At 40.9% G+C, this 15,358-nt stretch overlaps 2 protein-coding genes across 12 annotated transcripts in view; one reads left to right on the top strand and one right to left on the bottom strand.

Moving 5' to 3' along the window:
* POC5 (POC5 centriolar protein) overlaps positions 1-8,173 on the top strand; it is a 31,209-nt gene extending 23,036 nt beyond the window's left edge. For all 11 annotated transcript variants that reach the window (XM_061429995.1, XM_061429994.1, XM_061430002.1 and 8 more), the window contains 3 exons: positions 456-742; positions 4,684-4,860; positions 7,676-8,173. In XM_061429995.1, coding sequence (XP_061285979.1) covers positions 456-742; positions 4,684-4,860; positions 7,676-7,819 — 608 coding nt within the window. In that variant the 3' untranslated portion in view covers positions 7,820-8,173. The remainder of the gene's footprint in view (positions 1-455; positions 743-4,683; positions 4,861-7,675) is intronic.
* A 2,494-nt stretch (positions 8,174-10,667) lies between these two features.
* Positions 10,668-15,358, bottom strand: part of ANKDD1B (ankyrin repeat and death domain containing 1B) — a 78,999-nt gene continuing 74,308 nt past the window's right edge. The window contains 6 exon segments of the mRNA XM_061429877.1: positions 10,668-10,905; positions 11,279-11,387; positions 11,872-12,042; positions 13,525-13,604; positions 13,607-13,639; positions 13,642-13,741. Coding sequence (XP_061285861.1) covers positions 10,844-10,905; positions 11,279-11,387; positions 11,872-12,042; positions 13,525-13,604; positions 13,607-13,639; positions 13,642-13,741 — 555 coding nt within the window. The 3' untranslated portion in view covers positions 10,668-10,843.

Genomic DNA, 15,358 nt, shown 5'->3' with positions numbered 1-15,358 from the left:
GTCTTGTTAGAATAGCAGTGATAGATGGTAAATGAAGAGGGTAGGGTGATTATCAGAAAATTATTCTAAAGATCTAAATACCAGGCCATTTATCAGGGTAGTTGTATGAAATAATGGAAAGAACATAAATCCTTAGGCACAGTGTGACTGTATTATTGTAGTGGTTGTAAGGTCCCAGGTGAGTACCTAATTTTTTTTTTTCTTTTCACATAAAAGCAAATCACTCATTAACTGTCATGTGTCAAAGTGGTCTGAAGTCTTTAATGGTTAATGCTGACATTAACCAGCCAACACTGACATAGTGTATTCACTGAACCCTATTGACATATCCAGTGATAACACATTTCTGTATTTCTGTGGGACCAAATTTTAGCTAGGACGGATTTTCCTTGTCGGGAAGAGAAAAGTAATCTTAACTTGGAAACGTGTTAATGGAATTAATGTGTGGTTTCTAGGAACAGATTTCACAACCAATAAAAGGGAAGAGTATGGGCCTGGTGTTCAAGGGAAAGAGCCTCCTTCTGCTCATTTGGATGCTTCAGCTGCTCCGGTGCCTTCAGCGGGCGCAGTGCCGCCGTCCCCACCAGCAGCGGCCCTCGGAGCCACCTGCGCGGCTGCCTTTCCCTCGGCGGCTTCCGTCACCTCTGCCGGCGCCACTTCCTCTTCCTCAGCCCACGTCTCGGTCTCTGCCCCCCATGGCGCTGGGCTGATAGCTACAGCTTCTGCTGCACAGGAGGAAATGGTCAGTACAGTAATGTAGGTGCTTGTGCTGGGAAAAGGGTTCCAAACTTCTTTGTATAGTGGATATTTTGAACTCAGAACCTATTTTGCCATGGAGAAAAAAAAATCTAGATGGTCTTTAGGCCAATCCACAGAAAATATTTAATATACAAATTAACTAAAACATTAATTTATAGTGAAAATAATACCTGACAATTCTATTACAGGAGTGATAATTAAAAATGAAGAACGTTTTAATTTTAAAGGAAAGAAAGTTTCAAGGGTCTAGGAGGCTAATGGCTCTTCTGTACATTTTCTGTTCAACTGTCTGTGTTAGTCACTCAGTTGTGTTCGACTCTGTGATTCCCATGGACTGTAGCCCACCAGACTCCTATGTCCATGGGATTCTCCAGGCAAGAATACTGGAGTGGGTAGCCATGCCCTCCTCCAGGGAATCTTCCGGACCCAGGGATCAAACGTGGGTCTCCCACGTTGCAGGGAGATTTTTTACTGCCTGAGCCACCAGCGAGGCCTTCCCTCTTCATGGATGGCAGATACTAATGCTACTCTGTAGTGACTCTATCTTAATTTGATTAGGTTTTAAGTTTTCATTTATAATTGGAATGAAGATAGCAATTGTTTTTCCTAAAGTCACTAGCTGCTAATAGAGGGGTCTATAGAGGGGGAGGAGAAGGCAATGGCACCCTACTCCAGTGCTCTTGCCTGGAAAATCCCATGGACAGAGGAGCCTGGTGGGCTGCAGTCCATGGGGTCGCTACGAGTCAGACACGACTGAGCGACTTCACTTTCACTTTTCACTTTCATGCATTGGAGAAGGAAATAGCAACCCACTCCAGTATTCTTGCCTAGAGAATCCCAGGGACAGGGGAGCCTGGTGGGCTGCCGTCTCTGGGGTCGCACAGAGTCGGACACGACTGAAGCGACTTAGCAGCATAGAGGGGGAAGAGTACTGAAGGAGGATGGAGTATTTGTGGGAGAATTTACCTGAAGTTCAATTAATCAAACTATTTATCTGCATATCATGGTTCTGACTTCCTGGCCTCCTGTTGTGAAACCTGTATTCTTCAGTGTCTCTCAAAGGGCATAAGGATACTGGCCAAGTTTATCAAATTCAACTCTGCAGGGCTTTTTAAAAATAACCATATGCCCTTCTTCCCTACTCTGGCTTGGATCTGGCACAAAGCCTTCTATAAAGGCACTGGGATGATTCTTACTTGCTTGTCTCCCTCTCCTCCCTGACCCTAACCACTTACATGAAAGGAAGAAAGATGGCCGAGTAGGTTTTAGGTTTTAAAAGAGTTAGATTGGAGATGTGCTCTCATAGTGCTCGGCAGCTCTCTGTAGCTAAGGGAACATATTGAGTCAACTGGACGATTAATCATCTGAAGTATTCCTGCTGACTTGAATTTCTGCCTTTGGAAAGCTACTAACTTTAGGGGGAAATTTTTAAAATCTATTTTTGCAAATCTCAACGTATTTTTGCTCCTCATTCAAAGAGGCTTAAAAAAAAAATGACTTAAATTTGAATGTGTCGGGGAGTTTTGATTTAGAAAGATACTACAGTTCTACTGGCATGTGTTCAGCTGTGTTTATTTTTCATGATTACACATTTTGAAGTGAGATCCTATACTAATGATCTCATTTAAATAAACATGGTGGTTTGTCATTCATATGCATATCCAGATAACACAGAGAGCTAGATTTTTCAAAATTCCCTTCTAAAATATGACTACACGTACATTTGTACATCTGGGTTTGTATCTGAATCTGAATGTGTGTAGGAAGAACCCAATGAATGAGTCTGTTTACCACCCTTTTTTATTACTTTTTGAAACAGTTTGGTTACCTGAGACAATTTTGAAGTCTTTGAAACCTAAAAAACACAATATTAGATAGGCCTTTTTCTTCCCCCATCCCTCCAACTACATTCTGCTCCTTCAGAACAGTCACACATTCCATTTCATTGACCTAAGTACAGCCTTTAGAGAGAAAGGAGAATGACAAACTAATCTGTAGGTATCATGCTAGTTTTCTTCCTTTTCTATTTAATTAAATACTCAGTTCAGTCGCTCAGTCATGTCCGACTCTGAGACCCCATGGACTGCAGCACACCAGGCCTCCCTGTCCATCACCAACTCCTGGAGCTTACTCAAACTCATGTCCATCAAGTCAGTGATGCCATCCAGCCATCTCATCCTCTAAATTAAATACTCAGATTTACCTCAAATATGTCTTCTTGCTTTTGGAAAGAACCATAATGACAAAAGCAGAAACAAATACAGTACTTGGATTACTTACCTTACATGAAACCATTGTTGCTGGACACAGGAAAAGAAGAGAGATTTGTGGTTCAGGACCGGCTGTCTTTCTCTTCATTTGAATCACAGAAACTTCTTTCCTTCCAAAACGTTTTCTAGTCTTCCTCAATATTTCCAGGACCTGAAGGAGGTGTGTATAGAAAGTAAACTGCAGAGTATCAGGAGACAAATAACTGAAGAAGGGAGGTATACTGTTCTAGTGAAAGAACGTTTTCATCTGTAAAATTATTTCATTTCTGCAGACATCATCAGTGTGTTAAAATATCATAATTTCATGATGAAAATAATTTTCAAAAAATATACGTGCTCGCTTTGACAGCACGTGTACTGAACGTGTGCTGTTTAGCAAATGTACTATTGTAGTTCACAAAGTGGAACAGTAGATGGCACTTGACTTTTTATAACTCCAGTTGAAATAATTGGAAGAGTTTGAATTAAATTTTTAAGCTGTTCAGTAAGGTTTCTCTTTACTCTTCATCTGAACGGAAAGTGAAAGGCTAGCATTAGTCAGCTGGGGCTGCTCTCCCTGTTTCATAAATGAGGAAGCTGAGGGCTAGGGAGAATAACTTGCCAGTGGACACAGTTACTAATGCAGTTTGAATTCAGAGTTTGACAATCTGGCTTCAGAGCCCTGTACTCTTGAGCAATAATCTGCATTGTTTTCATGTCAGATACTAAATACAAATATTAGAGTTGTCTAAATATGCCATTTCCCTTTTTTCTTACTCCTTTTAATTTTTGCCCAGCTGGAGTATTGTCCAACTGTAAGCAACAAAAGCTGTAAAACCTGGCATTACCTTTTGATATGATCATCCCATTTTTTTTGCAATACACTGCAAATAGCTCTCAAAGGAAAAGGAAGGTCCAGTGGTTAGGATTCCGTGCTTTCACTGCTGAGGGACTGGGTTCCATCGTTGGTCGGGTAACTAAGATCCCACAAGCCACATAGTGCGACCCCCCCCCCCCACCAAAAAAGAAAAACCTATTCGTGAAGAAAAATTATATTAACAATGCCATAAGGAAAAGGGGAAGACAGAAAAGCATATGTGTACTGGTAATTTATCCATAAGGGTCGTTCATTAAACAGATTAGTGGTTCTGAAGAATAGGGATTGTTTGGGAAGGGAGATGGATATGACTCTAAAGAAAGGACAGTGTGAGGGAGAGCCTTGTGGTGATGGAACAGCTGTGTATCTTGATTGCAGTGATAGTTACGGAAGTCCACATGTGATAAAGTGGCATCTGTGCCAGTGCCGACTTGCCGGCTTTGCTGCTCTAAGTATGCAGTAATTGTCTAAGGTGCAGTCGTTGGAGGAGGCTGGGTGCAGCACACGTGGGGCCTCTCCGTGCACTCTTTGCCGCTTCCCATGAATCTGTAGCTGTTTCAAAATAAAGCTTTAGAAGTTCCTAAAATCCTATAAAATAGCTGGAATACCAAGGTTAAAGGGGTATTTGAAATGGTTGGTTTTATGTTATGTTTTTTGTCTTGTTTAAAAAATTTTCCCCATATTAGAGTTGGTTGAATGTACAATTATTTTAAGCGCCTGTGTATTTTCAAGTTACAGAAGCAAAAGTACCGTAGATTTTGCCATAGATTTTCTGCCAACCAGATATTTCTTTTACAGTATGGGCCCAGGGTGGTGACATCAGCGCAACAGAAAGCTGGGAGAACAATCACGGCCCGGGTCACAGGGAGGTGTGATTTTGCTTCAAAAAACAGAATCAGTAGCAGTTTGGCTATAATGGGAGTTTCTCCTCGCATGAGCTCCGTTGTTGTGGAAAAACATCATCCGGTCACAGTGGTGAGTCTGCTTTTGATAACTTTTGGTCACAAAACCTTTTTCCTGAGAGATGATAGACTAATAAGCACTTAAATGCCATGTTGAGGAGAAGATCAAAATCCATGATAACTGGTACTTGTTGTGCCTTTACGACCACAGTCTTTATATACTTAAATGGTCACATCTGCTTTATATGTGTACCTTTCCTATTTTAAGAGATGAATTTCAGAGACTTGTTTCTTGTCAGTTGTGTGCTGTGTGTGTGTCACTCGGTCGTGTCCGACTCTTTGCGGTCCCGTGGACTGTAGCCCCCCAGATTCCTCTGTCCATGCGATTCTCCAGGCAAGGATACTGGGGTGGGTTGCCATTCCTTCTCCAGAGGATCTTCCCGACCCAGGAATCGAACCCAGGTCTCCGGCGTTGTGGGCAGATGGTTTACCATCTGAGCCACTAGGGAATGAGGGTAGGGGCTCATCCGGGATAGTATAAAAATTATCAAATACAAAAAGTAATCCAGTGTGTTGATGGCCAAAAGGGTAAAATACATAAATGATTTCTCAATAATTTTTTTAAAAAGACAAAAACTGTTTACTCATTAACTGCTATCCATATAGCATATTTTTTACCCTAAGAAAAACTTATCTACTTTTATGGTGTTTAATTTTTGCTCCTTTTTTTTTTTTTTTGGAAGTCTTCTTCCTACTTTTTCAAATACAATTGTCAACATATTTCTAACTTGGGGAAAAAATGAGGTTGCAATAAATTCATGGGATATAAAGAAAAGTACATGGAATTTAAGCAAAAATAAATGAGAAAACCTGAGTTAATGCCTTAGTTTAGCTAATTACTTCCTTTGTGATCATATACAAATCAAAAAATATTAGAGCCTCCATTTTTTTGATGTGTAAAACAGGAGCAATAAGAGTACTTAGCTCCTAGAGTTAACTGTCAGGATGCAGGATTAAATGAGGTACTGTGAAAATTAAATGAGATGCATAAAGGCACTTTGTAAACTGTAAAGCCATAAACAAATTTAATTTAATAAAAATTACTAGAGAAGGACACATGGGATATCTCCTGTTATTTCTTACAATCATACATGAATCAACAATTATCTCAAAAAGTTTAATTTCTAAAAGTTATGAGAACATATCCCTAAAGAGAAATAAAGATTGATTTTATTATAACAGAGAATGCCCTCTATATAAACTTGCAGTCTTAAAAAACATTCCTGTCTACTTAATACATCAAAAAGATGCAAGGAATGATTGTAAATGCTTTTTTTTGTGGATACTAGATTGTTGCTAGATGATTAAGTCAAAAGAAGCTGGATTGATTGTTTAAATTTAGCCTCAGGTAAAGTCCGACAGTGAGGCTGCAGACTGAGATGGAAGTACCGAGTCCAGACTGAACACGTGGAGGGTGGAGAATCATCTTAGCCTCTGTAGGTTGGACAGACTTTGAAAGTCCTTAGATGAGTTCTCTACGTATTTTTGAAAATGTGAGCTTAGTTATCAAAGATGAGAGGAAATGAACTCATTTCTGTTTTGATCAGCACATAGGATATTTATATAGAAATGGGGGAGAGAGACTGTCCATTTGTAAGATAAGATGTAAAGAGAGCACCTGTGTTTATTTTTAATTCCGACAAACTGTGGTTTTGTACTGATTGGAGTGATACTTTACAGAAAAAGAACCAAGAAACTATAAAGACTTAAAACCCCTGTTTGATATTTATCTAACTGCCTTTTGTTTATTTAGTATGTCCAATGACTCTTCAGTAATTGGCCATGAATTAAATAGCCATAAACTGCTTCCATTATTACCTGCTTTGGATTGTGTAACAGGCACAGTGGCAGTCCTCTGTACTATTTTTCATTTTATTCCAGGATCCCAAGAACTAGAACTATTAGAAACAGTTACTTACTAATAAACCATTCTCCAGATTTCTGACACTGGAGCTCCGTCTGCTGGATAATTGCTTACCCCTAAGGCTACTTGCAGAGAAGGCAGTGGCACCCCACTCCAGTACTCTTGCCTGGAAAATCCCATGGATGGAGGAGCCTGGTGGGCTGCAGTCCATGGGGTCGAGAAGAGTCGGACACAACTGAGCAACTTTACTTTCACTTTTCACTTTTATGCACTGGAGAAGGAAATGGCAACCCGCTCCAGTGTTCTTGCCTGGAGAATCCCAGGGATGGTGGGGCCTGATGGGCTGCCATCTAATGGGGTCGCACAGAGTCGGACACGACTGAAGCGACGCAGCAGCAGCAGCAGCAGCAGGGCTACTTGGTTCTGTGCTATGTTTTGTAGACACGATGCCAGTGGTGCCATGGTCTGTTTCTGCAGTTCTCTTGCCTATCATCCCTAAGGAGAAATAGCTCTTTTTTTATGGTCAGATCAGGTGGTTAGCAACTAAAATTTCATACCATTTGCAAAAATCTCTTCCATTTGTAGCGGTTATCCAGTTATTTATGTACAAAGAAACATTTATATAAAATACTTCAAGAAAGGAGCTTATTTTTTATTTCTTTAAAGAGGAACTCTAATTAAATGGAATCTGACATGAGGATCTTTGTTTCAAGAGGTTTTGTCCATTTCCTAAGCAAAAGCTGTATCATAGAGCTTTTGGAATGCACAGTGAATGTTTTGATATGATATGTATAATTTTACGTCAAAGTATTTTAAAGATGACTTTTCTAAATGGAAGACCCTAATAGGAATCTACATGTACTAATGTTTGTTGGGTTAAACTGTAGATAATGAAATAATATTGAAATAATATTTATTATGTATAATTTTATAGAATTGTTTAAAGTATATTTTTGCTTTTCAGCAAACCATTCCTCAAGCTACTGCAGCAAAATATCCGCGGACCATTCATCCTGAAGGTAGTACCTCAGCTTCCAGGTCTCTTGGAGCCAGATCAACTCACACCCAGTCTCTCACAAGCATTCAGTCCATAAAAGTGGTTGACTAAAATGAATATGTTCATGTAGAGGACTTTTAATTCTGGCTTTACCAAGAATTAGAAGTCTTTAGTTTTTAAAATTTCATATTCTTAGAACATTATGGATATATCATGTTCATTTTTTCAAAGTTACAGGAGACTTTTTCAAGCTGTACCATCCTTTGTAACTATATGTAGAATTATTTTAATGTTATTTTTTATTTAAGCAATTAAGTAAAATGTTTTTTTTTTAATTAAAAAAGAAACTGGACTTAATTTTTTTAATAGGGTCAACGTGTCACTGATTATATCAAAGTGCATAAATCCTGTTTTTGTAAAAGGCTAAATCATTTCCAGTGTTACCAAGTAAACTCTGAAAGAGAACTTGATTTTAAAAAATTATTTATACTAATAGAGACTAAGGTATTATTTGAAAATTTAAAAGATAAAAGCCAAGAATAATAATACCACAGAGTTTTTTTGTGACTTTAGTATATTAGTCCTCATTTTTCTAGGATTCTAACAATTAAAAATAGGGGAAATAGCAATACCTATGAGTAAAATTTTTAATGTTAAAAGAGGAAAAACATTTTACTAGCACAAAAACAGAGTCACCGGAACATCAAAAAGCGGTTTCCTAGTAGAAGGATTCTATTTCTCATGTTCTTTCTCACCTTGTTGAAACTCTGTACCTTTGAACCCTTTTTTGCTCTGAACATGCAGACATTGTCCTGTGGTGGTATAGCCCTGGACAATTCGTCGAGACTTGTCCTTCCAGGCCTGGCAGAGACTTGTCCATGGCTGGACTAAAGGAAGAAGCCATCTGGACAAACAGATTTAGGAGAACAGAGACCAGGCTTCTGATGGTTTTACTGCTGGCTGACTGGGCTGTCTTGAGCCAGATACTTAATGGCAGGATCCTTACCTGTGAAGTAATGAGATCTACCTACCCCACCTCTTTCCCAAAGTTCTTAGGCTTACATAAAAATGAGCAGATTCCAAAGAACTTGTGTAGAGCCTAGGTTTCTGTATCTTTCATAGAAGTGGGTGGTTTCAGCCTCTTTCTGTCTGAACATGACCTAGCCCTGTGCTCTAATTTTACCACTGGAAATACAGTTTTTCTTACTGCCTCGTGTAGTAATAGGACTAGAGAATAAATGTGAGGTCAGTAAATATCCCATTTTCTAAAGGACACACCAAGGCTTTTTTGAACTATAAAAGCATCTGGCTGTGTCTTAAAGATTGTTCACCAGGGAAACCCAGGAGAGTATTAGAGCCTTCTCACGCAATAGCATACGATCCTCCCTATACTTGCTGTGGGTTCTGGCTGACGACAGCCAGCTTCTGCTGTGGCAGGCAGCTCTTGGTCTCCAGTGAGCACAAACCCACAGCACCTCCTCTCCCGCCGCCTGCACCACAGGCCTGTTCCTCCCAGGCCTTCCCTGCCCACCAGAGAGTCGAGACATCTGAAGTCTCTGCTCACCTGCAGCGTGGAGTCAGCACCCCACTGGGGCAAACATCCGTTCTTAACTTTCCAAACCCTGTATAAATTGTCCATCCTTGAGGTCAGTCAGTTGTACTTGATACCAGGTGTTGGCCAGTTAGATAAATCGTGCTGGTCTCAGCTCTCCCTCCTTCCCCATCTCACTTCCTTTTTCATTCACTCCTGCTTCCCGGATTTCACTCCTGAGAAAAGCGGTTGCTAATTACTTTGGTCTTGGGCTCTGCTTTTTAAGGAACTTACATGACAGCTAGGGATGGTCTTCAGTATCAGAGCCGCAACCACATAGACAGACTAACGTCAATATTAAGAATACTGTAATTAAGAATATCATAAACATCTTTTAAAGCTTTAAACTCTAGAAATTGTATATTGTCTGCAGCACCAAGTAATTAGTATTAGCCCAATTCAACTGAAATTCAACAGTTAAAACACTTAAACAGTAAAAATATGTATTCAATCTTTGTTTATGATTGCATAAAGAAGTGACCCAGATTTTGAAGCACGGTCCGTGGAAACCGTGGTCTCAGGCGGCAACAATGCTCTAAACTTTTTAGCATCATGTGAACATCATACCTGTTTAAAACCTGTTTTAAAAGTTAAATGTACCATTTACAATCAGCATGAGATGAAATGTAGAACTATAAATTCATGATATAATAACTGGAATTGCTCACGATTTTATTTCTGGCCTTACAGACTTACAGTCAGAATTTGATAATGGAGAGCCTTAAGTTATAATGAATAGGTACACATAAGCTGATAGAAATCAATACTTGATTTCATATTTCAGAACTGTCTCAGATTACAGAAATAATGCATGGTCAATATGAAAAAAAATGGAAAGTACTGAATCACCTGTAACTACATCACCAAGAGATTAAAAAACATTGGTGTATATACCTCTGGTTTTAAGTAAAATATTATATTACATATAGGTGTTATTTAAAGGCAACAGCTACAAAATTTCCAAAGCAAGTTTCTCTTGTGGACTAGAAATCAACAGTTCATTTCAGTACTATAGATACGAGGTTAGGCATTTCACAGGCATGGCACCCTCCATCATCACTCAGCTTTACAGAAGAGACAGCCCTTTCCCCCAACCTATGGAGAAGGAAATGAAAGATCTGAGAACTTGAATATTAGACCAAAGGCTCACAGCTAATAAATTGCAAACCATGTCTGTCTGTTCTAAAACCCTTGGTTTTTTTCATATACCATAATGTTCCCACCATCATAATTTTTAAAACATGATATACAAAATCGTAGATTATTCTATCACTAGATAAGCTATCAGGTGTTGCATCAAATGACAGAAATGGGAAAATCATATACAACTTGCTTTAAGCAAAACCAAAATTTTTTTGAGTTCAGTGGTTGGAAAGTATAATAATACCATTTCATCATCTGTTAGAGAATCCTGTCACTGCCATCTTCATAGTTGAAAGGAAAATGAATACTTCTGCTGAAGAACTTGATGACATTTAAAGAACTGAATTTAAGAGGATTGAATACTGAATGGAAAATCATTTTAGTTTCATTTCTTTAGGCATTTATGAAACTGCACATTTCTTGGGCCTTGAGTCAGCTTCACTTTTAAATTGACGAATCTTTTCTGGAAAAAATCAGATAGCATGATTAATAGCTGACCTTTATTAAGCACTTGCTATAAGTCAGGCACTATCACTCAATCCCACAACGGCCCTTTGACACAGACGCTTTTCTAGTTAACAGTTGAGAACACTGGTGGAGTGAGTTCTCTAGAGAACTTGCTCAAAATCACACAGCCCATTATCTGTCGGAGTTGAGCTATAAGCTCACACAGTCTCACCTGGAGTGCATGCCCTCACCCACTGCAGTGGGCCGCCTCTGAGGGCTCTTGCGGACACTCTTTCAAAGAAACCAAATTCAAAGCATAGGGAACAACCCGGAGCTAGAAGGATAAGACCATGGAAGGTAGACATCATCCATGCACTATTCCTTTGTACCTGCCACTGCTTGAAACAATACTGGATTCGTAACCTGATGTGCTTTTATGTTCTCAGTTTCAGGTAAAACTATACCAGCGAAAATAATGGCAGATGTCCCTATATTTTGCTTAAATGATTATTACATGAATTATAAATAACACCTCTAACATGCTGATAAGGTTTCAAACCATCTTCCCTGACAGTACGGTCCCTGGTAGAGTGCTTTTTAGCTGTTAATCCCAGCTGGCAAAATAATAGCCCATGAGCTCTCTCCTCTCAACGCAGAGAGAACTTCTTCAAACACGCGAACCTGTAGAGGTCCCAAGAGGAAGAGGCATTCTGAGCAAGACCATTCGTAGCTGTGGGGCACTGTCCTGTAACCGCATGAGACGGTTCAGCTCTCTTGCCCACCTCCCATCCCACACCCACCGTGCCCCTCACAAAAGTTCTACACTTTTCAAATGCTCAGCTGGGGAATGACACTGAACCGTCAGGCTGACAGTGGGACCAGAGTGACTAAGTCACCAAAGGAGAAGCTGCGTGTTCAGACACCTAGCTGGCACTGCCGTGGCTCAGGGGAGCACATCTGCCAACTGTCCTCGACCATTTTAAGGGAGCAGCGGTTTCCACCTGTTTGTTGAAAAGTCTAACTCATCAGCTGGTTCTGGAAAGTCCGTGCGCACCAGCTCCTTGTCTAGGTGTTTGACCGGCGTGGCCTGTGTCGCCAGGGCCCCATGCAGCCAAATAAGCAGAGCCCTGTGGCCGTGTTTGCAGAAGCTCTCCTTTCCAGAGCCAAGCACAAAGGGCAGGTGCTGACGCCTCCTTCCTGGGAACTCAGTTCTAACTCAGTTTCCACATGGCTGTGGTTGCAAGTTCATTCCCCCTCTGGCAGCTGTGAGATAGGAAGCCCAGTGCATGAAAGCCCTTCCTTCACTGGTTCTTCTAGGGGGCACCAGAGTTTGGAGTTCTTGTCACACATCTACTGTGCTTAACACGGATCAAAGCTGAGGAGAAGGGAGGGAAAATCTTAAAGCAACGTGGAGCTTTTTCTTCAGCATTCAAATGGCCCTGGGATAGGCTGGCGCTTCTGGTTCAGCAAGTCTGGAGTGAGGATCTGCAGGTCAGTAAGCTCCCAGGTCCTGCTGCTGCAGCACATTAACCACAACCTGGGCAGCCAGCATGCACCCACCTGCCAGGCCAGCTTCCAGAAAGCTCCTCGGATGGAATCTGCAGCTCCTGGCCAGGCAGGACTCCACTGGGCACGTCTCAGTAGACTTTCTACCCCTAAGAGGTGTGGGGGAAGTGCTGGGTGTAGAGATGAGAAGCCATGGGCACTTCTGCCTACAGGTCACAGTTACAAACCCCTGCCAGATGCTGAGGAATGGGGGGCCCGAGCTCTGGGGAGGAAGTCGACTGTTAGACGGACAGGCATTTCAGGGGGAGCAAACTGTACCCATAAAGAATGTACCCCTAGGTAAATCTGGTGCCCCTCCTTATCCTGCTGCCTCCAGACTAATTTTTCTTAAATACCATAATCAACATGTCATTCCTTTGCTCAAACGCCCACCGATTCCTGGGCTTCCCTAATAGCTTAGTAAAGAATCCACCTGCAGTGCAGGAGGTCGAGGTTCAATTTCTGGGTCAGGAAGTTCTCCTGGAGAAAGAAATGGCAACCCACTCCAGTATGCTTGCCTGGGAAATCCCACGGACAGAGGCTACAGTCCATGGGGTCACAAGAGTCAGACATGACTGAACGACTAAGCCACCACCACCACTTCCTTCATGCCAGCTACAGTGTAACTGGATTGTGACTGTTACCATTGATACTGTCATGCCAACCTGATTATCAACTCCATCAAACATGCACCGCAACTGACAGAGCTGACGTATGGATCCCCTCACAGCACTAGACACATTCTAGGCACCCTGTCATGTGTAAATGCAATACACCAAAACCTTTATCCTGACAGCAAGTACTCTGAAGGCATAATGTATTTCCAAATCAATTTTTTAGGTCGAGAGAAATTTCCAGAAGGCAATTCCATTTTTCTGAAGACTTTGCAGAACACTATATGACTAATTAGCAACAAGGAGAAATCTTAACAATACAAAAGAAATCTTTTTAGAAACTGTAATCAATATTCAACATTTTCAATGCATTATCTTCCTTTTTTTTCACATGAAAATGTATCCTTAGAATTAGCAATAAAAGTGCCATAATGTCCTTGTATGTGGTGTAAGTGAACTGACTGCCTCTTGCCCACGTGGCCTGGGCCATGCTGACCTGACCACTGCTCCTCGATGGCTCTAATCTGGGCGTCCGTAAAGTTCCGCAAACGGGCAGCCTCTGCTGCTCATTGGCCTTCAGCTGACAGTAACCAGGTGCCAGAGCAGACTGCGAATGTGCCTGGTCTCCGGGTTGTGAGCCTGCTTGATCTGGTAGAGCTGGTTGATGTATCCCTTCATGTTCTCGCTCTGCTCCTACATTAAAAGGAACCATATCAGATGATTTCAGATGTTTTCTGCTGATTGCCTCATTTCAGAGTATATATGAATGTATTTTTTTCAGATGGAATCTATAAGGTGGTAACCAAGACTATGCTTTCAACATTAACTGGATTGATGTTTTTTGTCATCCAACATAGAGACAAATGTCTGAAACAAGCTGGGGTCTGTCTGACTCAGGAAGCGTGAGGGACTTTGCCACGCTGTGTCCCATGCCTCTACCCCAGCCTGCTTACCACTCCTAAGGAAACAGACGGGGGTGCCTTGGCTATGGGAATGTCACCACAGCACATGCACCTTTAAATGCCTTACTTCCAGCCAGTATTGCTTTTTCTTCTTTGGGGTGTTTAATTTTCTCCTGTCAACATTTCCATGGGGCCCAGAGAGGATATATTCTTCATGAAACCCCATAGTCGATGCTTCTGTCCCTCCTGCTCTCTGATGACTGTGGGGAGAGTGAACGGGCACCCTGACTCTCAGGGCTGCAGAAGACAGGGCTCCTCCACGTTGTATGTAATACAGCTGCACAGTACATGACACAATCACGTATACAACACAACTGCACTCTATGTAATACAATCACGTTGTGTGTAATACAACTGCACTGTACGTAATACAACCACATTGTGTGTAATACAACTGCACTCTATGTAATACAGTCACATTGTGTGTAATACAACTGCACTCTGTAATACAATCACATTGTATGTAATACAATCACATTGTATGTAATACAACTGCACTGTATGTAATACAATCACGTGTGTAATACAACTGCACTCTATGTAATACAGTCACATTGTGTGTAATACAACTGCACTCTATGTAATACAATCACATTGTATGCAATACAATCACATTGTATGTAATACAACTGCACGGTATGTAATACAATCACGTGTGTAATACAACTGCACTCTATGTAATACAGTCACATTGTGTGTAATACAACTGCACGGTATGTAATACAATCACGTGTGTAATACAACTGCACGGTATGTAATACAATCACGTGTGTAATACAACTGCACGGTATGTAATACAATCACGTGTGTAATACAACTGCACGGTATGTAATACAATCACATGTGTAATACAACTGCACGGTATGTAATACAATCACGTTGTGTGTAATACAACTGCACGGTATGTAATACAATCACGTTGTGTGTAATACAACTGCACGGTATGTAATACAATCACGTGTGTAATACAACTGCACGGTATGTAATACAATCACGTGTGTAATACAACTGCACGGTATGTAATACAATCACGTGTGTAATACAACTGCACGGTATGTAATACAATCACATGTGTAATACAACTGCACGGTATGTAATACAATCACGTTGTGTGTAATACAACTGCACGGTATGTAATACAATCACGTTGTGTGTAATACAACTGCACGGTATGTAATACAATCACGTGTGTAATACAACTGCACGGTATGTAATACAATCACATTGTGTGTAATACAACTGCACGGTATGTAATACAATCACGTGTGTAATACAACTGCACTCTATGTAATACAATCATGTGTGTAATACAACTGCACGGTATGTAATACAATCACGTGTGTAATAC

The sequence above is a fragment of the Bos javanicus genome, chromosome 10, assembly GCF_032452875.1.
Source record: "Bos javanicus breed banteng chromosome 10, ARS-OSU_banteng_1.0, whole genome shotgun sequence".
Classification (NCBI taxonomy): domain Eukaryota; kingdom Metazoa; phylum Chordata; class Mammalia; order Artiodactyla; family Bovidae; genus Bos; species Bos javanicus.
Note: the sequence above shows the minus strand (reverse complement) of the source record. Positions and strands in the feature narration are given on the sequence as shown.